This window comes from Mandrillus leucophaeus, unplaced genomic scaffold (genome assembly GCF_000951045.1).
Source record: "Mandrillus leucophaeus isolate KB7577 unplaced genomic scaffold, Mleu.le_1.0 Scaffold158, whole genome shotgun sequence".
Lineage (NCBI taxonomy): Eukaryota > Metazoa > Chordata > Mammalia > Primates > Cercopithecidae > Mandrillus > Mandrillus leucophaeus.
Window position 1 is genome coordinate 331,362 of NW_012101565.1, and position 27,139 is coordinate 358,500.

General features: G+C 47.2%; 1 protein-coding gene across 2 annotated transcripts; it reads right to left on the reverse strand.

Moving 5' to 3' along the window:
• Window positions 1-17,892: 17,892 nt before the first annotated feature.
• Window positions 17,893-23,847, reverse strand: LOC105536288 (cytochrome P450 11B2, mitochondrial). Of its 2 annotated transcripts, XM_011975627.1 has the most exons (9): window positions 23,606-23,847; window positions 23,063-23,218; window positions 20,969-21,168; window positions 20,628-20,831; window positions 20,181-20,335; window positions 19,201-19,367; window positions 18,723-18,801; window positions 18,446-18,643; window positions 17,893-18,006 (listed from the first exon to the last, which is right to left on the reverse strand). In XM_011975627.1, exons 1-9 carry the CDS (start codon window positions 23,842-23,844, stop codon window positions 17,893-17,895), a joined length of 1,512 nt encoding a protein of 503 aa, XP_011831017.1. In that variant the 5' UTR covers window positions 23,845-23,847. The 2 variants fall into 2 exon arrangements, with proteins under 2 accessions (XP_011831017.1, XP_011831018.1); XM_011975628.1 differs by lacking the exon at window positions 18,446-18,643.
• Window positions 23,848-27,139: the final 3,292 nt, after the last annotated feature.

Sequence of the window (27,139 nt, forward strand, 5' to 3'; positions counted from 1 at the left end):
TTAACATTTGGCTGTCCTTTACTTATGCAAATTTCTGCAGCCTTGAATTCCTCCCTGGAAAATGGTTTTTTCTTTTCTACCGCATGGTCGAGCTGCAAGTTTTCCAAGCTTTCATACTCTCCTTCTCTTTTAAATATAAGTTCCAGTTTCAGATAATCTCTTTCTTCATGCATATGAGAATACGCTTTTAGAAACAGCTGGGTAACCTCTTGAATGCATTGCTGCTTAGACATTTCTTCTGCCAGATACCCTAAATTATTCCTCTCAAGTTCAAAGTTCCACAGATCTCTAGAGCAGGGGCATAATGCCACCAGTCTCTTTGCTAAAGCATAGCAAGAGTGACCTTTATGCCAGTTCCCAATAAGTTCCTCATCTCCATCTAAGACCTCATCTGCCTGACCATCTCTGTCCATATCACTATCAGCATTTTGGTCAAAACCATTCAACAAGTCTCTAGGAAGTTCCAAACTTTCTCTCATCTTCCTGTATTCTTCTGATTCCTCCAAACTGTTCCAACCTCTGCCTATTACCCAATTCCAAAGTCATTTCCACCTTTTCAGTTATCTTTATAGCAATGCCCCATTTCTCTGGTACCAATTTTCTGTGTTAGTCTATTCTCACACTGCTATAAGGAATTATCTGAGACTGGGTAATTTATAAAGAAAAGAGGTTTGGTTGACTCACAGTTCTGCAGGCTGTACAGGGAGCATAGCTGGGAGACCTCAGGAAACTTACATTCATGGCAGATGATGAAGGGAAAGCAGGCACATCTCACCATGACAGAGCAGGAGAGAGGGAGAGTGAAGGGGGAGGTGCTACATACTTTCAAACAACCAAATCTCATGAGAACTCTATCACGAAACAGCACAAGGTGGATGGTGCTAAACCATTAGAAACCACCCCTCCGTGATCCAAGCACCTCCCACCAGGACCCTTCTCCAACACGTGGGAATTACAGTTTGACATGAGATTTGGATGGAGACACACAGCCAAACCATCTCACAATTATACTCTTTTAGTGATTTTTAAATGTACAATTAAATTGTCATTGACTATAATCACCCTGTTGTGCTATCAAATAGTAGGTCTTATTCATTCTTTCTATATTTTAACCATTCTTACCTCACTACCATTCCCAGCCTCTGGTAACCATCTTACTCTCTATCTCCATGAGTTCAATTGTTTCCATTTTTAGATCCCACAAATAAGTGAGAACATGCAATGCTTGTCTTTCTGCACCTGGCTTATTTCAATTAATGTAATAATCTGCAGTTCCATCCATGTTGGTGTAAATGACAGGATCAAATTCTTTTTTCATGGCTGAATAGTACTCCATTGTGTATATTTCCCACATTTTCTTTATCCTTTTATCTGTTGATTCACACTTAGGTTGCTTCCAAATCTTGGCTGTTGTGAACAGTGCTGCAATAAACATGCAAGTGCAGATCCCATATACCGATTTCCTTTCTTTTGGGTATATACCTAGCAATGAGATTGCTGGATCATATGGTAGCTCTATTTTTAGTTTTTTGAGGAATCACCACACTGTTTTCTATAGTAATTGCACTAATTTACATTCCCACCGACAGCGTAAAAGGGCTCCCTTTTCTCCACATCCTTGTTAACATTTGTTATTGCCTGTCTTTTGAATATAAACCATTTTAACTGGGGTGAGATAATATCTCATTGTAGTTTTTATTTGCATTTCTCTGATGATAATGATGTTGAGCAGCTTTTCATATGCCTGTTTGCTGTTTGTATGTCTTCTTTTGAGAAATGTCTAGTCGAATATTTTGCCCATTTTTAAATTGGATTATTAGATTTTTTTTCCTATAGAGTTGTTTGAACTCCTTATATATTCTGAATATTACTCCCTTGTCATATGAGTAGCTTGCAAATATTTTCTCCCATTCTGTGGGTTGTCACTTCACCTTGGCAATTGTTTCCTTTGCTGTGCAGAAGTTTCTTAACTTGATGTAATCCCATTTATCCATTTTTATTTTGGTCCTATGTGTTTGTGGGGTATTACTCAGGAAATCTTTGCCCAGATCAATGACCTGGAAAGTTTCCCCAATGTTTTCTCGTAGCAGTTTCACAGTATGAAGTTTTATATTTATAACTTTAATCCATTTTGATTTGATTTTTGTATATGGTGAGAAACAGGGGTCTAATTTCATTCTTTTGCATATGGATATCCAGTTTTCTCAGCACCATTTATTGAAGAGACTGTCTTTTCCTTGGCACCTTTGTCAAAAATGAGTTCACTGTTGTGTATGGATTTTTTTCTTAGCTCTCTATTCTATCCCATTGATCTATGTGTCTGTTTTAATGCCAGTACCCTGCTGTTTTGCTTACTATACTTCTGCAGCATAATTTAAAGTCAAGTAATGTGATTTCTCTAGTTTTGTTCCTTTACTTAGGGTAACTTTGGCTATTCTGGGTCTTTTGTGGTTCCATATAGATTTTAGGATTGTTTTTTCTATTTCTGTAAGGCATGTCATTGGTATTTTGAGAAGGACTGCATTGAATCTGTAGATTGCTTTGGGTAGTATGGACTTTTTAACAATGTCAATCCTTCTAATCAACGAACGTGGAATATCTTCCCATTTTTTGGTGCCCTCTTCAATTTCTTTCATCACTGTTTAATAGTTTTACTTATAGAGATCTTTCATTTCTTTAGTTAATCTCAGGTATTTAATTTTGTTTGTGGTTATTGTAAATGGACTTACTTTTTATTTCTTTTTCAAATTGTTCACTGTTGGCATATGGAAATGCTACTGATTTTTGTAAGCTGATTTTGTATTCTGCAACTTTACTGAATTTGTTTATAAGTTCTAATAGTTTTTTTTGTGGAGTCTTTATGTTCTTCCAAATATAAGATTATATAATCTGCAAACAAGGATAATTTCACTGCTTTCTTTCTAATGTGGATGCTGTTTATATCTTTATCTTGTCTGATTGCTCTAGCTAGGACTTCCAGTACTATGCTGAATAACAGTGGTGATAGTGGGCATCCTTGTCATTCTTTAGATCTTGGAGGACAGGCTTTCAGTTTTCACCCATTCAGTATGATACTAGCTGTGGGTCTGTAATAGATGACTTTTATTATGTCAAAATATACTTCTTCTACACCCAGTTTTTTGAGTGTTTGTTTTTATCATGAAGGGATGTTAAATTTTATTAAATGTTTTTCAGCATCAATGGAAATGATCATACAGCTTTTGTCCTTCATTCTGTCAATAGGATATATCACACTGATTGATTTGCATTTATTGAACCATCCTTGCATCCCAGAGATAAATCTCACTTGGTCATGATGAATGGTCTTTTTAATGTATTGTTGAATTCAATTTGATAGTATTTTGTTGAGGATTTTTGCATCAATATTTATTAGAGATATTGGCCTTTAATTTTTTTATGTGTCCTTGTCTGGTTTTGGTATCCAGGTAATACTGGTCTTGCACAATGAGTTCGGAAGTATTCCTTCCTCCTTTATTTTTCAGAATAGTTTCAGTAGGATTGGTATTAGCTTTTCTTTAAATGCTTGGTAGAATTCAGTGGTGAAGCCATTGAGTCCAGGGCTTCTCTTTACTTGGAGACATTTTATTATGGAGTAAATCTCATTACTTGCTATTTGTCTGTTCAGGTTTTTTTATTTTTTCAAGGTTTAATCTTGGTAGGTTTTTATGTCTTGAAATGTGTCCATTTTTTTCTAGATTTTCCAATTTATTGGCATGTAGTTGCTCATAGTAGCCACTAATTATCCTTTGAATTTCTGCATCAGTTGTAATATCTCTTTTATCATTTCTGATTTTATTTATTTGAATCTTCTCTCTTTTTTCTTAGTTGGGCTAAAGTTTTGTCAATTTTGTTTATCGTTTTGGGAAAAAACCCAATTTTTTGTTTCATTGATCTTTTGTATCATTTTCTTCATTTCAATTTCATTTGTTTCTGTTCCTTAGGTTTTGTTTGAAGTTTTTCTTCTTTTTTGAGATAGGCACTTACAGCTATAAAGTTCCCTCTTAATACTGCTTTTGCTGTATCCCATAAATTTTGGGGTTTTTTTTTTTTTCCTGTTATCATTTGTTTCAAGAAATGTTTCAATTTTCTTCTTAATTTTTTCATTGACCTACTGGTCATTCAGGAGGATATTGTTTAACTTCCATATACTTTTATAGTTTCCAGAATTCTTCTTGTTATTGATTTCTAGTTTTATTTCATGTGGCCATAGAAGATGCTCAAGATTATTTCTATTTTTTTGAATGTTTTAAGATTTGTTTTGTGACTTAACCTATGGTCCATCCTTGAGAATGATCCACATGCTGAGGAAAAGAATATGTATTCTGTAGCTGTTGGATAAAATATTCTGCAAATATCTATTAGGTCCATTTGGTGTATAGTGCAGATTAAGTCTGATGTTCCTTTGTTGATTTTCTGTCTGGAAGATCTGTCTGATAGTCAAAATGAGGTATTGAGGTCTCCATTTACTATTGTATTGGGGGTCTGTCTCTCTCACCACATTTGGGAATCTGCTAAGCTTCACCTGAAGCCAGCAAGTCTCAGATTCTCACCTAAAGCCCTTGATGAAGAACCTGGGTATGGCTGCTTGTTATTTAAGTTCCAAGATCTCTTCAGTTAGCAGGTGATGAATCCTGCCAGACTTGGTTCTTCCCTTCAAGGCAACAGGTTCCCTTCTGGCCCAAGGTGTGTCTGGTAATGTCATCTGAGAGCTAGGGCCTGGAAAGGGGACCTCAGGACTCTGACCAGTGCCCACTCCTGCTGTGGCTGAAACTGGTATCCAAGGTGTAAGACAATGTCCTCCCCACTCTTTTCTCTCCTCTCCTTAAGTAGAAGGAAGAGGTATCCTTTTGAGCTGCAAGCTGTGCAGTCTCTGGTTAGGGGAGGGGTGTAATGCCAGCACTCCCTTATCTGCCCCAGCTATTGCCTAAGTATCTCACACGCCCACCAGTCCACTGGCTCTGGGCCCAGTTCAACAGCAGGAGTTGCAGTTCTTGTGGCCTAGACTGCCTTTCAAGTTTATATAAAGGTGCTTTAAAGGGGACCTCCGAAGTCCTGTGGTCCCCTTTATTTAGAGGTGCTCTAAATAAACTTGAAACTCTAGTCTGTGGTAACGAGGCTTGAGGCAACTCCAGTTTGTACCACTGGGATCAGCAATTTTCCTCTGGCTAGGGCTGGGTTTTTTGTTTCGTTTTGTTTTGTTTTTGTTTGTTTGGTTGTTTTGTTACTAACCCTCAGAACCTGTGAACTAGGGCTGGTTTAATGCTCCCTCCATGGGCAGGCGTCTGCTGAGTTTGGTCTGGTTTTGCTTTCTGCTCTAGTAGGGTAGCACTGAGTTGAATGCCTCACAATTGCTGCACTATCCCTCCCCCAGTGCACTGAAATGCACTCCACATCACACCACTGCTGTCAGGGGGACAATTGGCTCAGCTTTCTATTCCACCATCTTGCTTCACCTCCTCTCCCCAATTGCTTTTAATAAGGTTTTATAGTTTTCAGTGCATAGGTATTTCACCTCCTTGGTTAAATTTATTCCTAAGTTTTAAAAATTTTGTAGCTATTATTAATGGGATTTTTTCCTTCTTTTTGTTTTTTTTTTTTTAAGAGATGGGATCTTGCTCTGTCACCCAGGCTGTAGTGCAGTGGCACGATTACAGCTCATTACAGCCTTGAACCCCTGGGCTCAAATGATCCTTCCACCTCAGCCCCACCCCCTAACTCCCTGAGTAACTGGTATTACAGGCATGAGTCACTGTGCCCGGGAAAATTGGTTTTTTTCCATTTCTTTTTTTTTTTTTTTTTTTTTTGGTGGAGGGGATAGTTTGTTACTAGTATGCAGAAATGCTATGAATTTTTTTTTTTTTTTTGGTTGCTGTCTTTAGGGTTTCTATTATAAGATCATTGCCATCTGCAAATGAGGACAATTTAATTTCCTCCCTTTTAATTTACGTGCTTTTTACTTCTTTCTCTTACCTAATTGCTCTATGTAGTACTTCCAGCACTGTGTTGAATAGAAATGGCAAGAATGGACATTCTTGTCTTATTCTTCATCTTCCAGGAAAAGCCTTCAAATTTTCACCATTGAGTATGATGTTAAGACACCGGGGCCTGTCATGGGGTGGGGGTAGTGGGGAGGTATAGCATTAGGAGATATGCCTAACGTAAACGACGAGTTAAAGGGTGCAGCACGCCAACATGGCACATGTATACATATGTAACAAACCTGCACATTGTGCACATGTACCCTAGAACTTAAAGTATAATAATTTAAAAAGAGACATTTGTATGAAAGTGTGCTGCTGTGATTTGAATGTGTCCCCTCCAAAATCCAGTTGTCGCCGATTTAATAGTATTAAGAGATGGGGCCTTTGAGAGATGGTTAGGCAATGAGGGCTCCACCCTCATGAATGGGATTAGGTCCCCTTGTAAAGGGGCTTGGCAGAGGGGATTTCATCACCCTTATGCCCTCTGACGTCTACCATGTGAGGACACATTGTTCCTCCCCTCCAGACGATGCAATGTTCAGGGTGCCACTTGGACACAGAGACCCAGCTTCCACCAGACACTGACCCTGCTGGTGTCCTGATCTTCGACTCTCAGCCACCACAACTGTGGGAAAATAAATTTCTATTCTTTATAAGTCACTCAGTCTTTAGTGTTTCTGTTATAGTCCACAAAATGGACTAAGACAGATGGGAAATAAGCCCAACAGAAATTCAAGTCCCTTCTATGGCCACGAAATTTCTAGAAATCTGGTGGTGTGGGGCATGTCTAAATATCTCTTCTAAGGTGAATTACAAGCTGTAACATCTGGTCTCTCCTGCAATCAAAAAGGAGGCGCATTGCCTAGTAGACACTTAGGACTTTCATGGTAAACATATTTCTCATCTGAGTATGATCCAGCCCACTTTGTTTTAACCTAAAGTGCTGCTACTTATGAGTGGGACCCAGGACAGTGGAAGGCTCAGCAACAGGTCACGGCCGCCGTGCAACCTGCTCTGCTCATTGTGCCACATTTTCTAGCAGATACAATGATAACTGAAGTGGCAGTGGCAGATAGGCAAGCTTTCTGGAGCCTTGGTTGGGCCTGGTAGGTTAATCACAGCACAGACCGCTGGAATTGCAGAACAAAGCTCTGTCATCCTGTGCTGATAACCACTCTCCTTTGAGAAAGAGATTTTGCTTGCTCCTGGGTCTTAGTAGAGAATAAACACTTTACCAGGGGCCGCTAAATTACCACATGACTGTCCTTGATTCGTGGGGTGTTGCATAAACCACTAAGCCTTAACATACCCCAGCAGCACTCTGTCAATGAATGGAATGGAAGGAGTATGTTCATGTGGCCTCAAGGAGGCCCAGAAAGCACAAATAAGTTGCATGGAGAAGTGGCCCTAATGTCCATGTTGTCCACAATCCTGCTACACCATCTTCTCTCTCCCAGCCTGCACTTACGGCCTTATGTGGTTACCTGTATTTAGCTGGCAGAGAACAAGAAAACTAAAGTCAGGTTTAGAGATGGTTCTGCAAGAGATGTTGCTGTCATCCCAAAACAGACAGCTGCAGCACTGCAGCTACTTTCCGAGATGTCCCTGAAGGACAATGGCAGAGGAAAATTCTCCCAGTGGGCAGGACTTTGGGCACTGAGCCTGGTTGTTCATTACGCTTGGAGGGAGAAATGGCCAGGCATGCAGTGATATACAGATTTATGGGCTTTTGCCAAAGATTTGGCTGGGGGTCAGGATCTAGGAAGCAAGACGACTGTAAAATTGGTGACTAGAGATTTTGAGGAAGAGTCATGTTGATAGATCTCTCTGAACAGGCCAAACATGTGAGGATCTTTGTGTCCCATGTAAATGCTTATCAAAGCGTGATCTCAGTAGAAGGGGATTTTCATAATCAAGTAGATAGGATGACCTATTCGTGAACACCAGCCAGTCGCTATCCCCAGCCATGCCTGTCATTGCCCAATGTGCTCCTGAATTAAGCAAACGTGGGAGCAAGGAAGGGGGTTATGCTTGCTCAGCAATGTGGTTTTGCACTGACGGTGCCAAATCGGCTACAGCTCCTGCTGAGTGCACAGTCTGCCAGCAGCACGCACCAACAGATAACTCGCAGAGTGATACGCTCCCTGGGGAGATCAGCCAGCAACCTGGTGGCAGGTCTATTACAGCCAGCCTGTTTCATCATGGATGGGAAGCATTATGTTCCTTTTGGGATACATACATACTTTCTTTGGATGTGCATTGTTTCTGCATTCAATGCTGCTGTCAAAACTATACATTTTTATTTAATCTCTTATAACTTTATATAAAATAAGATGTGTTGACTATATCATAGTATTTATTGTGCAGAAAGTCAAGAAGAATAAACACCACCAAGGGTTTTTGCACCTTCTTCTGGGGAGAGGATTAGGACAGTTGTATCACGTTAGGTGAAGTATGACCTTGTTTTTATTTTTATTTGAAGGTCGAGTATGATTTAAGGAGCTGTGTGTGGGTGCCAAGATGAGAAGAATGGAATGTGATGATTGGTTTTAGGTTTCCATCTGGCTAGGCTATGCATGAGTCTGCTGTGGCTGCCATAACAAAGTGCCATGGATTGGGTGGCTTAAATGACAAACGTTTATCTCTCACAGTTCCAGATGCTGAGCAGTCCACGATCGTGGTACCAGAAGGCTCGGTTTCTCCTGGGCCTCTCTACTTAGACTGTAGATGGTTGCCTTACCTCTGTGTGCTCACGTGGCCTTTTTTCCCTGCATGAGCACTCCTGGTATCTCTTCCTCTTCTAATAAAGACACTAGCCCCACTGGATTGAGACCCCATACATGTGACCTCACTTCGCCCTAATTACTTTCTTAGAGGCTCTACCTCCAAACAGAGTCACATTTGGGGCTAGAGCTTCGACATATAAATGGGGACGGGCACAATTCACTTCATAAAAGTCAAAAACTAGTCAAGTTGTTGCTGAAAAGAAATTTTTTAGATATGAATAAGATTTAAATTGGTAGACTTTGAGTAAAGTAAATTATACTCCAGAATGAGGATATGCCTCATCCAAACTAGTAAGTCCTTTAGAGGATGGCTGGAGGTCTCCTGAGGAAGAAGGAATGCTGCCTCCAGACAGCATTTGAATCAAGATCTCAACATTAGCTTCTCTCTGCATCTTCAAACTACTAGCCTGCCCTGCATATTCTGGACTTCCCGGCAGAAACACTCTCATGAACCAATTCTGTAAAATAAATCCCTCTCTCATCTTGATTCAGTATTTCTGGAGAACTCCGGCTTATTCTAGAGAAGATTCATCAAAAAGAGATAACAACTGTAGCCATATACATATCAAACCACAGAGTCCCAAAATATATTCAGAAAACCTTAGGGAGGGGGTTCCAGATGGCCAGCTAGAAGCAGCTAGTGTGTGCCACTCTCTGGAGAGGAAACAAGGTAGCCAGGAAACACTAGCTCTTCAAGTGCCTCATCTGAGAGACCACACTGGGCCTCAATCAGGAAGCAAGGGAACCCACAGAGAACAGAGAGGACTGAAGCTCGCCCCATGCTAATGCTTACCAAAGTGTGACCTCGATGGAGGAGGATTTTTTAATAATCCGGTACATACGAGAATCTGTTCGTGAACACCAGCCAGTCACTATCGCCAGCCACCCCTGTCATAACCCAGTGTACTCATGAATTCAGCAGACATGGGAACAGGGAAGGAGGTCACCGGTTTGGAGCCAGGAGAAGCTCTCTAACTTCGGGAAAGGCTGAGTGAGTGAGAGTCCACAAGGGGTCCACACCTCCCTCTTGGACCTTTGCAATCCTGGGCATGGGAGAACCTCTCTGATGCTCCAACCCCCAGGCCTCCAGACTGACACAGGGAGCTAGCTGGAGTTTTGCAGAGGCACCATTTAAGCCCACATGGAGCCCCACAGGTCTTGGATCCCCGAATAGCCTTGTGCCAGCTGCCATAGCCCCAACAGAGCCCACAGCTGTGGTGCCAAGGAATGGCCAGACTGCTGTGCTTCTCCTCACCAGGCAAGGCTCCGCTCAGGCTTCCAGCACGGTGACCTAATCCCCACCTGAACACTGTGGGAGCACAGCTCTGTGTTCTCCTGGCATGCACCCAGACTGCAGCCCACGTGATGTTCCCCAACCCCCATTGTTCCTTGCCAGACAAAGCTCACTGGCTTGGGCTTCCAGTACAGTAACCCCACCCCCGCCTGGACACTGTGGTGGGTTGTTCCTCTGTGTTCCTCTGGGTCAAAACTCCCAGAGGTAACAGACAACGCTTGGCACCCTTGCATGCCCCCAGCAGTGAAGTTTAGCATTGCTTGGGTAGGAGGGAAGTGTCAGCATGCCACATATCCCACAGCCACCAGTTTCCGTGGACCCAGCTGAGGGGTCCTGTCCTCCCCAGTGAAAGGTCCACAGCATAGCTGCCCTGCCCCTGCCTGAACATTTTATCTGCAGCCCAGAGCCTTTCTGAAAACCCAGCCCCTACAGGTCTGTGATCTTCCTTCAGCCTCCCACCACCTAAGCATTCTGCCTGCCCCTGTCTGAGAGTTTGGCCAGTGACCTGGGAACCATCCTGTCCCCTTCCTTATCACAGCCAGCACCTGAACCCTGAGCTAGCCTGACACAGGTCCAGCCCCTTTAGAACTCATGAATGCTGTCCAGTGGGCCATCCAGAGGTCTGGGAACTGGGGAGCTACCTACTCCATTTCAACTCTGCTGACACCTGACCACTTCCCCCAAGGCCTGAGGTCAGACCAGCCCAACCAGTTGACAACACCACAACCAACACCCACCCACACAGGCCCAAGGTGGAGCCTTTACAAGAAGCAGCAGCACTGCCACATGGAGACACCCCACTAACATTAGACAGATTATTAGAGCAGAAAACTAACAGAGGAATTCTGGACTTAAACTTGACACTTGAACCATTGAACCTGATGGGCATCACAACCTCACTAACATCTTTTTTTTTACTTACTCATTATAGCCTTTCTGACTGGTAGGAGATGGTATCTCACTGGTTTTGGTGGTTTTGATTTGCATGTCTCCAGTGATCAGTGGTCTGAAGCATTTTTTCCTGTATTTGTTGGCTGCTTGCGTGCCTTCTTTTGAGGAGTCTATGTTCATGGCCTGTGCCCAAGTCAGGTAGTGTTTGAAGTCAGGTAGTGTCATGCTTCTGGCCTTGTTCTTTTTGCTTAGGATTGTTTTGGCTATTTGGACCCTTTTTTGGTTTCTTTTAAATTTAGAGTAGTTTTTCTAATTCTGTGAAAAAAGACATTGATAGTTCGATAGGGATAGCACTGAATCTGTATATTGCTTTGGGCAGTCTGGCCATTTTAACAATTTTGCTTCTTCTGATCCATAAACATGGGATGTTTTTCCATTTGTTTATATCATCTATGATTTCTTTCAGCAAATGTTTTGTAGTTCTCAAAGTACCCAATGCTAGGCTCTTGGAAAACACAGTCAATAGAGCTTTCATTTACCTGATATGTCCCCCAAATTTAATTTAATTTAATTGATAGAAATATATTTTCCTCAAACAACTCTTTTTCAAATCCTAGTCTGTGTAACAATTGGTAAATTAGCAAAGTATATGTAAAGATTAGTGGCATTTGTGTGTAACCAAAGAAAAAGAGTGGCTGTGACATGGATCATACTGTCACATGTCCCTGAAGAACGTGGATCATGTCCCTGACATGGATCATACTGTTGTTCCAGGCCTTAACCTCTTCTTACTCCAGGCTGCTTGACTGACTCATCTCACACCAAGTTTTAAAATTTTTCAGTTTCCCTTTCTTATTTGTAAAGGGGCATATGTGTCACCTTCATGTATAGGAAAACTTATTATGTTGACTCCCTCATCTTTGTAAATTTTGGGTCTTTGTTTGCCAACCCTCCTCATCCCAGGAGGGTTGGCCAGCAGACTGGGGGGTGAATTGTTTCCTGGGGATCCATTAACCATGGATTGTACCATGGGTCAGGCATCTGCTCATCCGATACAGGACCCATTTGAGCCTAAACCTTCATCAAAACAAAAAATATAAACAAAAAATCTGTTAAATGGAATCTGGAGGGCTCAGCCCTCCTAATGTGGACCTCAGCATTTGTCCTGCTGGGGCTGTGCTGAGGACCACGTGCCTTTGAGTTTGGCTGATAAAAGCCTTATGACCAAAAGGCCCCCATGGCTTGACCTTCATTAACCACACAACTTAGGCTCAGGGCCATGGCAATTGATCAAATAAGTGGGCCTGCCCTACAGAGCAATTAATGCTGGAGCTCGGCCTCAGGCTCATTATAAAACCATAGAGCTATAAACACAAGACCCGCATCAACTCAAGCAGGTGTCCACTAAAAAGAAAATGCTATGCGCACATCCCAGATGGCATCACTCTGGCCCAGGAGAACACTCAGGAGATGACATTGCCTTGGAGGACCTCACCTCAGCTCAAGAACTTGCCATTGGAGAAGATTTCTCCTCCAACTCAGGACACAACTTCATCCCAGGCTCTAAAATCTCAGCTCCCCAGCAATGCCCATGGACTGCCTTTCCTAATCTAAAAGTAAAGCAACAAGTGAACACACATAGCTCACTCCATTTTCTGTTTAAAGGGCCTTTACCGATTCCTGCACATGGGGGAGGATAATTTTAGAGCACTGAGTTAATAATACAAAAACAGCAGTCATGTAGTTTTTTAAACTAACTCTGAGATCAAAGGAAAAACATGTAAACAGCCAACTATGTTTTGTTAAAGATTCACAGGGGCGTTGAGACCTGACCAAGGACAAAGAAGTTTTCAACCTCCTCAGACGCTTGCTGGCTCCCTGGAGTCTGTGGTCGTGGGTCACCTCTCAATCACGCCTCCCTCCTCTTCCCCCTTCCCTTAACTAAAAAGAGCCTACAATTTGCACTGTATTAAGATGGTCTTGGTGACACTAGTCTGCCATCTCCTCAGGTTGCTGGCTGTTGAATACCCCTGCTTTTCCTCCCACCAACTCTTGTCTCTCGAGTTTGGTTTTCATGCAGCAAGCAGCCGAGCCTGGGTTCAGCTACACTAAGGCATGAACTGGACACAGGACATGGATTGCTTTTCTTTCTTTGGTTTTAGCAATTGTAATGAGTTTCTGCAGCTTCCTGACTGCTTAGCCTATCACGTTAGTTTGCTTTGGCTGCAATAACAAAGTACCTGAACTGGGTGGCTTAAACAACAGAAAGTTGTTTTTCATAATTCCAGAGGCTAGAAGACTAAGACGAAGGTGTTGGGGGTGGTGGTTTCTGCTCAAGCTTCTCTCCTTGGCTTATAGACCACATCACAGCGACACCCTCTGTTTGTGCCTGGGTTCTAATCCCTTTTCCTCCTAGGACACCTGTCATATTGGATTAGGGTCTATCCCAGTGACCTGGTTTCACATTGTTTATCTCTTTAAAGACTCTGTCTTCAAATACAGTAATATTCTGAGGTCCTGGGCTTAGGAGTTCAACACAGAAACTTCTGGGAGATACAACTCACCTGTAACACCCATGGTCCTTATAAAATTCCTGATCTCCAGGACCACCCACACTCCTACACTCCCATGCCCAAGGGACACCTGGAAAAGGTTGATTCTCTCTGTGCCACTCTGAAAATTAATGGAGATTATTGCTTTCCCCAGAAGGTACTTGTCTCACATCAACATCTTACCCCCAGGGAAGGGACCACTCACTCTCCGGGAACTTCTCCTACTAATCCTCTCCAGGATCCTACCATGACCTTCTGCCCTGCATCTCTAACCATCACAACCACGCTTTTTCCTTGGTTACACACAAATGCCACTAATCCTTACATATACCTTCCTAATTTACCCATTGTTATCCTCCAAAAACATAATTGATCAACTTCTACCTTGACACAAGCAACACACCAAGTAGTATTATTCAAATATATGTGTAGTTGTCAAGTGCACTGAAATCGTGTTGTACAAATTCAATGCAATTCCCATCAAAATGCCAACATCATTCTTCACAGAACTAGGAAAAACAGTCCTAAAACTCTTATGGAATCAAAGAAGAGCCCCCATAGCCAAAGCAAGACTAATCAAAAAGAACAAATCTGGAGGCATCACATTACCTTATTTCAAGCTATACTATAAGGCCATAGTCACCAAAACAGCATGGTACTGGTATAAAAGTAGGCACATAGACCAATGGAACAGAATAGAGAACCCAGAAATAAACCCAAATAGTTACAGCCAACTGATCTTCGACAAAGCAAACAAAAACGTAAAGTGGGAAAAAGGCACCCTATTCAACAAATGGTGCTGGGATAATTGGCAAGCCACATGCAGGAAAATGAGAATGGGTCCTCGTCTTTCACCGTACACAAAAATCAACTCAAGATAGATCAAAGACTTAAATCTAAGACCTGAAACTATACAAATTCCAGAAGATAACATTGGAAAAACCCTTCTAGACATTGGCTTAGGCAAGGATTTCATGACCAAGAACCCAAAAGCAAATACAATAAACACAAAGATAAATAGCTGGGACTTAATTAAACTAAAGAGCTGTTGTACTGCAAAAGGAACAGTCAGCAGAGTAAACAGGCAACCCACAGAGTGGAGAAAACCCTCACAATCTATACATCTGACAAAGGACTAATATCCGGAATCTATAGTCAACTCAAACAAATTAGCAAGAAAGAAACAAACCAACCCGTCAAAAAGTGGGCTAAGGACATGAATAGACAATTCTCAAAAGAAGATATACAAATGGCCAACAAACATAAGAAAAAATGCTCAACATCACTAATGATCAGGGAAATGCAAATCAAAACCACAATGCGATACCATCTTACTCCTGCAAGAATGGTCATAATCAAAAAATAGAAAAAATAGATGTTGACATGGATGCAATGAACAGGGAACACTTCTAACTACCGGTGGGAGTGTAAACTAGTACAGCCACTGTGGAAAACAGTGTGGAGATTTCCTAAAGAACTAAAAGTAGAACTACCATTTGATCCAGCAATCCCATTACTGGGTATCCACTCAAAAGAAAAGAAGTCATTATACAAGAAAGATACTTGCACACGCATGTTTACAGCAGTACAATTTGGAAGTGCAAAAATGTGGAACCAACCCAAACACCCATCAATCAATGAGTGGATAAAGAAACTGTGCATATATATATATATATAGGAATACTGCTCAACCATAAAAAAGAATGAAGTCATAGCATTCACAGTGATCTGGAATTATGCTAAGTGAAGTAACTCTGGAATGGGAAACCAAGCATCGTATGTTCTCACTCATAAGTTGGGGCCAAGCTATGAGAATGCAAAGGCATAAGAATGATACAATGGACTTTGGGAACTCAGGGAGAAAGGGTGGGAAAAGGGTGAGGGATAAAAGACTACAAATAGTGTGCAATGTATACTGCTCAGGTGATGGCTGCACCAAAATCGCACAAATCACCATTAAAGAACTTACTCTTGTAACCAAACACTACCTGTTCCCCAATAACCTATGGAAATAAAAGCAATTTTAATGAAATAAAATCAAATCATGTTGTACATACGAATATATACATAATCACACTTTTAAATACACTTTGCAACCCCACCCAGATACTGTTAGAGACTCTGGAAATTTCAGATCTACTTCATTGGCTAATAGCATATTCACGGAGAGCCGAACTATGGATCTGTAGGATTTGTAGGTAGCCGAGCTACGGACCACCTACAAAGATCCCCTGTGCTTCGTGCTCCCTCCTTCTACTCACATGTCTATTTAAAGTCTTCCTGCTGTTTAGGGCATCTGACACCCTGCTCTGTAATGTCTCATCTCTCATGACCCTAGCGCTTTCTCAATATGGCATCCAAGCATCACCAGGCCAATCATGTAATCATCGTTTTTATTTTCTGTGCTTCTGATGCCTTTCTGGGCTTGCATCCTGGAAAGGATGTCCTATCAGGGCTGGCCAATTACTACAGATGGTCAAGGTCCCCCCAGTGAATGCCTTTCCTGTGAAGTCTCACCAGGGCAAGCCCTGTGCCAGCCACCTTCTCCATGGGGCTCGCACACTCCAGGCCACAGTTCCCCTGCACAGATGCCCCCAGAGTCAGGCACCAGACAGCCAGCAGCAATCGCCGTGACTCGGAACCCTGGGTAATCATGCAAAGCAATCAGTCCCAAGCCCGCCTACCCTGCTTTCACTGGTTCCTCCCCCAGGGAGAACTAAACCTCTGCCTCCAGACTGACCCGGATGCTTGCAATGTGGTCATGATGGCAAGAAAGCCCTGCCACTGCATGCTGTCAGTAGCAGACTGTTTTTCAACCACAGTAGTCTCCTGGCCTGTGGGCCTCACCACAACTGAGTAAGAATTAAGCCTACATTTAAAAACCACAGAAAGTTACGTATGGAACAGAGTTGCCTGGAATTACAGACACAGACATGCACACACACACATGCACACGCAGGCACACATTTCACTGCTAAGTTCTGAATAAGCTCAGTGAATCGTGCCACTGTCAATTTCCTGTTTTGAAGACTGTTCTATATAAATGCAAGCTGCTGACAGTGGAAGGCTGTGTGAAGGGTGTGGGGGACCCATCTCTATATATATGTCGACAAATTGGAATGTATCTATAATAATTTTGAGATAAAAGGCTTTAAAATATTTTTCCAAGGTTTATTTTAGGATCCCATGATCTGGTGCTGACTAGGGAGTTGGACGGGTATCTGTGAGAGCCCCATAAACAAGAAAGCCAACTCTGAGGTGTGCACCTCGCTCCTCCCTTATTCCTTTCCCAGGCTGCGCTGCATTGCCGAGGGAGGGGAAGCGACCTGCAATCACAGGGTGACTGGCCTGAGGCCCTGAGTCCCGGAACTACTGAACACACCTGGAATGATTACCTAAGTATTTCCCCCTCCAAGGGGAAACAAATGCTCTGATCCTCATCAGCCACCATGAACTGGCTGCTGAGATCTTTGCCCCAATGAACGTCCCAGGGGATAAAGAGGATCTGGCTGGGCGCTTCCTCTCCCTGCACGGGAGAACTGTGGAGTAGCCAGTTCAGGAGGGGTCAACTCTCTCTGCTGGATTAGGAGCACATGAAGCCCAAGGCAGGTTCATGTTGGGAACTGCAGCCTCCCTGTGCCCACCCCAGGTCGTGGCACATGGCATGGCTCCATATCAACCAGAAAAATGAGTGAATAAAAGGCATCTGAGTCCTTGTTGGCCCAATCCTGTCTCTCCTGTTGCCAGAAACATTTCTGGAACCACACCCAAGATTCCCACCCCACATGACCCTTCCGTCTCCTCACAGCATCCTCAGGACCTTCCTCAGGGGACAGCACGGGAAGCAGAGGACCCAACACTCGCTGCTGGAACGAGGCCAGGTCCATGAAAGACGAGGCCTGGGGCATGAGGTTGACACGATCAGCTGGGGAACACACGTCCCTCAAGACTCAGTTGTATCACTTGAAAGTGGGGATGTGTCAGGACAAGTGACCACAGGGACCTTTTTACTCTACCCTGCAGGACCCTGTTCCAGGTGACAACTTTCAGAGAGCTCAGGGCATGCTCGAGCTGCCTGGGAGGCAGGCTGCAGGAGGGAGCTTGACTGCACTCTGAGGTGCTGGGATCCCGCTTAATGACTCTGACACAGTCTGCACAGAGGCCGTGGCCAGGGGAGAGGAACAGGGACATGTGAGAGTAGGCAAGAGGGCAAGGGACAGAATCACGGTGCCCTTGCATGGCCACACAAGGAGCCTGGAGCCAGCGTTGGGAGGGGTAGAGTCAAGCTGTCCAGAGGGCACTGCTTGCTGGAGAAGGGACTAGGTGGGGCTGGTGGCCAGGCTGGGACCCTGGGTGCAGAGGCACGATTAGTTGATCGCTCTGAAAGTGAGGAGGGGGAACGTGCCGGGCCTCAGTATGAAGCTGTAGACCATCTTTATATCCTCTTTGGTTAGTGTCTCCACCAGGAAGTGTTTCAGCACCTAGGACAGAGGCTGGGTTTCCATCTGGCCTGGTCAGCAGCCCATGGACCTGGGGCAGCCTCCTCCCATCCTCCCAGGTGCAGCAATTATGCTGAAGGGGGAGCAGCAGCCTGGGCCCCAACCTGTCCCATTCCTGACCAGCCCCATCTTACAGACCAGGCCCAGACTGAATCCTACCCAGGTCTTGCCCAAGCCCCATTATCCTGTACAGGCTCCACCCCACTCCCCTAGTCCCCACCTCACTGTTTAGAAGTAACCTCACCCAGACCCTACACTGTCTTGCTCAGCACAGACCCTCCCTGGTCACGCTGACCTCAACCAGCCAAGGCCCCATCCGGTTCCCAGATGTCAATCACACCATGCAAGCCCCGCCCCCAGGGTGCAGGCCCCGCCTCTGCTGCCCAGGTCCCGCCCCCGCCCTCGCCCCGGGCCTGCTCACATGGTGCAGCAGCAGCAGCATCTCCGTTTCTGCCAGGCGCCGTCCCAGGCACTGGCGCATGCCAAAGCCAAAGGGCACGTTGTGGAAGTTCTTTCCAGAGCCCCTGATGTCTAGCCAGCGCTGGGGATTGTAGCGCTCAGGCCTCGGGAACAAGGCGGGATTGCGACCCAGCGAGTAGAGGAAAACCTGCACCAGTGTCTGCGGACGGTGCAGAGCGGGGATCAGGGAATGACTGGGGAGGGAGGTTCTCAGCTGGAGGGGTGTGGGGCTCACTCACCCCAGCTGGGATGTGGTAGTTCTGAAGCACCAAGTCTGAGCTCACCACTCGCTCCAAAAACAGACCCACAGGGTAGAGCCTGGAGGTGGGGGCATCCACAGAAAGGGTCCTCAGCTGGACGGGGCTTCCCGTGCTCTCTGCAGCCTTCCTACCCAAGAGCCCGCTAGAAGTCTCCGGCCCACGGGAAGCCCAGCTCGTGAGGAAGTGCTTCCTTGCACCTGCTGAGTCCGGCCAAACCTCCCCTAACCTGAGCAGCCCCAAGCCCAGAAGGACATGCCCCACGTTAATCCCAGGGCGTTGAAGAGAGATTCCAGAGGAAGAAGAGCTCCCTGTCCTTGAGGGAGAGGAAGAGCAGGTGCAGGGGGAATGGGCTGCTGGGTGATGCTGCTTATCAGCCCAGCTTCTGTCTGCCACCACCCAGTGGGGGCTGCTCTCCAGCAGGGGCCAGGGCCACAGGGAAGGCTCAGCTAGCACCCACCTCAGGGTCTCCTTGAGGGCCGCCCGCAGCAAGGGCAGCTCGGTGGTTGCCTTCTGGGGATGTTCACTGATGCTGGCGGCGGCGGCCAGGCTCTCCTGGCGCAGGGCCTGCTGCACGTTGGGGTTCCGAGCCAGCTCAAAGAGTGTCATCAGCAAGGGAAACGCCGTCTGCGGGAGCCACAGCTGCAGGGTCAGACCTTGCACAGGAGGACTCAGCCCCCGGGACACCCCTCCCAGGACAACCTCCCTGTGAGGGGTGGAGACACGCATGCCCTGAGCATGACAGAGCCCTGGGGCCCTGGATCTGAAACCTTGATGACCACTTGGGCCAGTTTCCCTGACTTCTTCAGGGAAAGATGACCCCCATCTCCACCAAGGCCCAGGTCCCCTGCAGCCTCTTCAGGGTGGGTTCTCACAGCCACCATTAGGGCAGGGGGGCCAAACCTCAGCATCATCCAGGGAGTCCTGGAGCCCCAGCTCCCTCTGCTTCCATTGGGTTCTCCCCATGGGGCACCCACAGTTCCCTCTGCACTGGCTGGAGCCTGTGCTGCTGTCTTCCCCACAACCCTGCTCTCCCATGGATCTCCATTTCTGGCCCCAGGTGACCAGGCACACTGGGAAGGGTGCCCTGTGGAGTCCTCCAGCCACCTCTCAACCCTCCTTCTCCTGGTACACCCAGAGCTTTCCAATGGGGACTGAGCTGCTGTGTGTCCAGGGCCTCGTCCAGCTGTCTTCCAGCCTGGAGCACATTTCCCCACACAGGTAACTGCAAACTCTGTCTCCTGTGAGGGGAAGCTCCCATTTCCCCTCCCCTGCAAATCTCATCCCCTAATAAATGGAGGGGGAAGGCTGAGGGCAACAGAAATGTAGGGCCCGTAGCCTGGGGATGGGGCATGTGGGTGCTGTGTGGCATTGGCAGGCACTGCCTGGGAGGCAGGCTTGGCATCACCCTCTCTGGGTGGGGCTGGTTGCCGGCCTGACCGTGTCCACGCTCCCTGCAGTGAGTTCCATAGAGTTGGCCTTGATGGCTTCTAGTGACAGTTCTGCATTCAACAGGAGTTCCGCCACGATGCCTGTGTAGTGCTGAGGGCGGCTGAAGGCCAGTTCCTGATAGATTTTCTGGATACAGTTGTCGCCTGTCCGGGGAGCGGGACACAGCCCTCAGTCCTTGGTGCTGGGAAGCGTCCTTCAGTGTCCTCCTCCTGCCCAGGCTGCCCCAATACCCAAGTCTCCCTGCTCTCATCCCAAGTTCTCCGGATCAGCCCAGCCCAGCCCAGCCCCAGCCTCACTCCCAATCTCCCTGGCAGGAAGGTGAGGAATCCCCAGCCCCTCCCTGTGGCCTCCATTCCCCGCTGGGTGGTGGAGTGGAACAGACTGGGCCCCCATGGTGTCCCTTCTCCATAGCACTGCCTGGGTCCCTGGCCTCACCGTACTGGAAGATGCAGTCCCAGGCCTCAAAATGCTCCTTCCACACCTTGGGACTGGTCCAGCGAGACAGGCTCCTGGGCATGAACATGAGCTGGACGGTGGATTTGAACATGACCTCCAGGGCATGGAGGAAGCTCAGGCTGGCAGAGCTGGGGCTGTGACCAACCAGGCCCAGCCGCTCTCCAAAAAGAGCTAAGTTGCTGGCTGCGGGGAGGATGAACTGCTGAGCACAAGGAAGCCCCGGGCCTCCGGGCTGCCTCCCCCGACTCCCTCCAGCCCCCCGTCCCCGTCCCTGGCCACTCCAGGGTCTCTGAGGCTGGACCTTCCCACCTGGCCCACACCTTCTATGGTGTAGTGGAAGATGCTGGGCTGGACGTCCAGGGTCACGCTGTCCCGGGCGTTCTGCAGCACCTTCTTCCTCAGGGCCTGGGAGAAGTCCCTGGCCACCGCATCCACCATCGGGAGGAACCTCTGCACAGCCTTGGGCGACAGCACATCTGGGTTCAGCCGCAATCGATTGAAGCGCCATTCAGGCCCGTTCCTACAGAGGCCAGGGCAGAGCTTGTGAGGCCGCCCCAGCAAGACACAGGCCCCGACCCGTATCCCATCCTCCTTGTCCCCGAGGGGAATCGGACTGCAGGGAGCTGACTGGGGGCCCTGGCGGAAGCTGCCTGTTTGTGTTCGAGCTTCAGCCTTTTCTCAAAGTGGCCTCCAGGTGCTGGGCAAAGGCCACTCAGGTCCAATCAGGGATGAGACGGTAGTTTCTGCCCGCAGGTGCTGAGGAGGTAACAGGTCATTCCTGGGACCTGGCACCCCAAGGCTGGCACCACCTCACCCATGCAGGCCCTCCCTGTAGTGGGGGGGAGGGCTTTTCTCCTAAGGAGGAGGTGATCTCTGGTATCAAGCTTTGCCCATCTCGCCCACACAGTGTTCGAGGGGAGAGCCCCTCGCTGCCCTCTCCTCCCCGCCCTTCCCTGCCCTAGGCACAGTGCCTCTGGGGCAGCAGTCTCTGCCTGTCTCTGTGAAGCATCTGCATCTTCTGCAGGGCAGGAACCGAGCTCTGTGCCTCATGCCATCCTCACCCACACCCAGAGTGTGTTGGGGCTCCATGGATGCCCCCATGGAATGGTGGGGAGGAATTTCCTCTCTCAGCCACATTCCTGCAAAACTCCTTTATTTATGTCCAGCTGGCTGCTGTCCCGAGTTGACAGTGATGACAGACAGAAGATGCACATGTACACGTGTGCCCGTGCAAGACCTCAACACACATGTGTGAAGAGACACATGTACACGTGTGCACAGACACTACACCCATGCCGGCACCTGCACATGCACACACAGAGACACCCGTGCACACACACCACACCTCATACATGCACACACCCAGACACGTGTACACGCACATGCACACACAGAGACAGCCGTGCACACACACCACACATCATACATGCACACACAGACACTTGGGTACACACACATGCACACACATGTGCAAATGCAGGTGCAGAGGAACACACAGCATGTGCACAGATGCGAGACACGCACACACACCGGAGCACTCTCCTTTCTTCTGTTATGCACACCCAGCCTCCTGGACCTGCCTTCCTGGGTCCAGATTCCCTCCCAGATGTCGTCTGTCGGCCAGCCTCAGTGAAGGCCCTGAACCACAGGTGCCCTTTTACCTAAATCCCGCTATTCCCAAGAGAATTCCTTTCCTGCCATGGAGTGGGGGCTGTCGCCACTGTGACATCCTCGTCCAGTCCTTCCCCTGTCCTAATGGCAACGTCCCTGCAGGTGACCGATTTCAAGCACCAGCCTCTCCCTGTCCACCTGACCAGGCGCCACCCTCTCCACGGGCCAGGAAACATCCTCCCCAGTGTCATCAACCGCCCCACCTCGTGCCTTGCTTCTGAGAACAATGGAGCCACCAGCCACCTGCCTCCCTACCTGCCTCCTGCCCAGGACTGTCCCCATCACGAAGGTTTACCGGGACTATAGAGACCATGAGCGCCATGAGGGAGGCTGCGGCCCTGGTCAACACCAGGCTCAGCGCTCACAGCCTGTGACCTGGGCTGGTGGGCGTCCCCTTCTCAGGGCCTCAGTTTTCTGACCCGTGGGAAGGAGAGTCCTCAGCCCGCAAGAGAAAGAAGCCGCCGAGGTCGGTGCAGAGCGGGTTCTCGCTACACAGAAGGGCTCATTGCTCTGCGTTCTCTCCTCTGCAGAGGTGCCCGTGCCCATTTCTCCACCACTGTCCTGCTTCCCCTAGTTGCAGGGCAGACGTGACCCCACGGGATGGCCATCCTGTGGGCTGGGTGCTCACCCTCACAGCCCACCACACAGGCTCAGAATGGATGTGCTTTCGGGTCCTGCCTCTTTCACCTCCCCACCACACCCCGGCTGCCCACCCTGCTCCCAGCTCCCAGCTTGCCCCTCACAGCAAGAACACGCCACATTTGTGCCCACGATGTTGTCTGTAGGCCACCCAGGGCTCCAGGCTCATCCTGTGGGGATGTAGGCTATCCACCTGCTGTAGCTTCTCTACGTCTTCCGGAAGCATCACACACACCATGCGTGGTCCTCCCAAGTGGTACCTGTGGGGCCAAGCACAAGGCCCTGCTGGACGGGGTCATGTCCCCCCTGGCCCCACTCTGCATTCCCAATCCAAAGTGTCTCCCATCCACCCTCCTGGCTCCTGGATTAGCGGCTTCACAGCTGAAGCCCTCCTGCTGGCTCCTCGGAACCTCTCAACTTTAGTGCCTCTGAGTCCTGCCCTCTCTGCAGCGAGCTGGGGTTTGCTCTGCACCATCCCCGGCACTGGCAGAACCACAGACCAGCACGTGCTGCACTCCCTCCCCATCCTCCAAAGGATGCAGAGTGCTGGGGCCTGCTGGGAACAGCAGTGCTGTGTGCCCGGCAGGGTCCTGGGCAGCAGGGGCAGGGCTCTGGGTGTTCCCAGCGAGGGCCAGGGAGGGCTTTACCTGAAAATGGGCCCCAGCTCCTGGAAGGTCTGGTGCACCTCCAGGTGCAGGTGCTCATAACCCTGCTCCCTCCAGATCTGCAGCAGCCTCAGCCACCTGTTGCCTGGACGCTGGGGTATGGCTTCAAAGGGCAGCACCGTACTAGGGGCCCGGGCGGCTCTGGTGCTTAGTGCCTGTGCCCTTTGCAGGGACAGCCAGGGTGCTGCCATGCACACCTCTGCCTTTGCCCTGAGTGCCATTCCAATGCTCCCTCCACCCTGTTCAGCCCAAATCCTTTTATCTCACCCGGGAACCTGCCCTGGAAACAGATCACGTCATGGGAGAACTGGCTCTGGACCTGCCTGAAACTCTCAGAGCGAAGGTCAAGGCTGGAGGCCCCCAGCCAAAGGTAGATGAAGGAGAAGTCAGGTGCCTAATCCACTATTGCTGCAAGTCCTGCTGGTCTGAGGATGCTGAGAAGATGCGTGGGGTCTGGACAGGGGTCTATGCTGGTGGCAGGTGGTGGGACATGGCCTCTCCTTTCTCCAGGACTGAAAGGAGCAAAATGGATGGGGACTTTATCTTATCGTGAGATGAGAGGGGGCCTTGGATTCTTTTAATAGACTTTATTTTTATACCACAGATTTAGTTCATTGCAAACTTGATCCAAAACTGCAGAAAATTTCCATGTAGCCCCTGCCTTGACACAGGCACATCCTGCACCACGGGAGCACGCTGGTTCCATGTGAGGAATCTGGATACGCTGTTGTCAACCAGGGTCCTGGATTGACATGGGGTCTCCTCCTGGTGGTGAACATTCTGTGGGTTTTGACAAATGTTTGTGATTTGTATCCCTCCTTGCAGGATTCTACGAGTGTTTTCACTGCGTTAAAAAAAGGGAAAGAAAATCTGTGCTCTGCCTGCTCACCCATCCTGCCCCAGCCTCTGGCATCTCCCATCTTTTCGTCACCACCATGCTTTTGCCTTTTCCAAAATGTTGTATAGTTGGAATGACACAGTTTGTAGCCTTTTCAAAGTGACTTATCTCAGTTAGTGATATGCATTTCAGGTTCCTCCATTTCTTTTCATGGCTTAATAGCTCATTTCCTTTTTTTTTTTCTTTTCCTAGAGGCTGGGTCTCACTTCTTTAGTGGTTGCCTTAGAGTTTGCAATATACACTTAAAACTCATCCTCCAAGTCCACTTTCATATAACACTATACAGCTTCAGAGGTAACGCAAGCACTTTACAATCATCAGATATTCTTAAGCAGGGCATAGTTGCTCATGTCTGTCATCCCAGCACTTTGGGAGGCTGATGCGGGTGGATCACCTGAGGTCAGGAGTTCGAGACCTGCCTGGCCAACATGACGAAACCCTGTCTCTACTAAAAATACAAAATTAGCCAGGTGTGGTGGCACATGCCTGTAATCTCAGCTACTCGGCAGGCGAGGCAAGATGAATGCTTGAATCATGGAGGCGGAGGTTGCAATGAGCCAAGATCATCCCACTGCACTCTAGCCTGGGCAGCAAAGCAAGACTCCATCTCAAAATAAATAAATAAGAAGATATTTTTAATTCTACTCACCCATCCCTTGTATCATTGCTGTCCTTCATTTCACATATACATAACTATGATCATCAAATATACATTCTGACTTTTATTTATGTATATTTGTTTATGTATTTATTTATTTATTTATTTTTGAGACAGAGTCTTACTCTGTCGCCCAGGCTAGAGTACAATGGCGTGATCTCGGCTCATTGCAACTTCTGTCTCCCGGGTTCAAGCAATTATCCTGCCTCAGCCTCCCAAGTAGCTGGGATTACAGGCATGCGCCACTATGCCTGGCTAATGTTGTATTTTTAGTAGACACAGGGTTTCACCGTGTTGGCCAGGCTGGTGTCGAACTCCTGACCTCAGGTGATCTGCCCACCTCGGCCTCCCAAATTGCTGGGATTATAGGCGTCAGCCACTGTGCCCGGCCTATTTTTGTTGTCATTGTTTTGTTTTAGCAAACTCTTAGATCAATTAAGATTAAGAAAAAATAAAAGGCTTCGTTTTCTCTTTACTGATTCCTTCTGAAATGCTCTTCCTTTCTTTATGTAGATCAGGGTTGCTGACCTGTATCATTTTCTTTCTCTCTGCAGAACTTTTAAAAAACATTTCTGACAAGTCAGTTCTATTGGCAACAAATTCCCTCAGTATTTATTTACCTAGGAAAATATTTATGTTCACTTTTGAAGGATAATTTCACAGGATGCAGAATTCTAGGTTAATGTATTTTCTTTTTTCTTCTAACACTTGACATGTTTCCCTCCACTATCTTCGTGCTTGCGTGGTTTCTGAGGGTAAGTCAGATATAATTCTTAGCTTTGCTCCTGTATAGACAAACTGTGCCCCACCCAACCCCTGGTTTCGTTTCCATCTTTGATTTTTCCGAAGTTTGAATATGATATGCTCAGGTGGAGATGTGTGTTTTGTTGTTTTCCACTTGGTGTTCTCTGAGCTGCTTGAATCTGTGGTTTGGTGTTTGACATTAATCATTATTGATTCACGTATTTCTTCTGTTCCTTTCATTTTTCCTCCTTCCAATGTCCCCATTTGGTGAATGTTACACATCAGTATTGTTTCACAGTCCTCGGTGCTCTGTTCTATTTTCTTCAGTCTTTCTTCTCTTTGCTTTTCAGCTTCCAGTTTCCATTGACACATTCTCAAGCTCGGAGATTCTTTCCTCAGCAGTGTTCGGTCTACTCGTAAGCCTATCTCAGGCACACTTTGTTTCTGTCACAGTGTTTTTGATCTCCAGAATTTATTTTTTTACTCATCCTTGGAATGTTCATCTCGATGTCCACCTTCCCCATCTGGTCTTGTGTGTTGTCTACTTTTCCACGAGGGTCCTTAGCATCAGAGTTGTTTAAAATTCCCGGCTGATCATTCCAGGTCCTTGCCATATCTGAGCCTGGTTCTAATATTTACTCCATCGCTTCAAACCACGGCTTTTGCCTTTTAGTATGCCGTATCGTTTTTTTGTTAAACCCCGGACATAATATACTGCATAAAAGAAACTGCTGCAAAAAGGCCTTTGATGACTCAGGGGTAAGGTGCGGGGAGGGGAGTGTGCTGTGGTCCTGTAAGTAGGTCTGAGACTTTCAGTGAGCCTGTGTCCCCAGCCCGTGAACATTACAAGGGCTTCTCAGTGTTTCCTTGACTTAAATGAGACAGGATGCCCAGTAAGAGCTGGGGCCGTGTCTGGCTCTTCTGACATGTGGCAGGCGACATGGGCTGGGGTTGGATGTCTCTACTCTCCCAGAGAGTTCAGCTCTGATAAAACCCAACAGCTTAGGCTCTGGCAAGACAGTCTGTCCGAAAGGCTGGCCTTTTTAGAACAGAATGCTCTGGCGTATTTCATCATGGCCGTTCTTCTTCTCTTGCTGCCTGACATAGACTTTTCTGATACTTGCGGTGAGGACCTAGTAGAGGTCCTGGCGGGAAAACTCACCTAAGTGGGGCATCGTGCCCGGGTTCCCGACAGATCTTAGCTTTTACGTTTGTG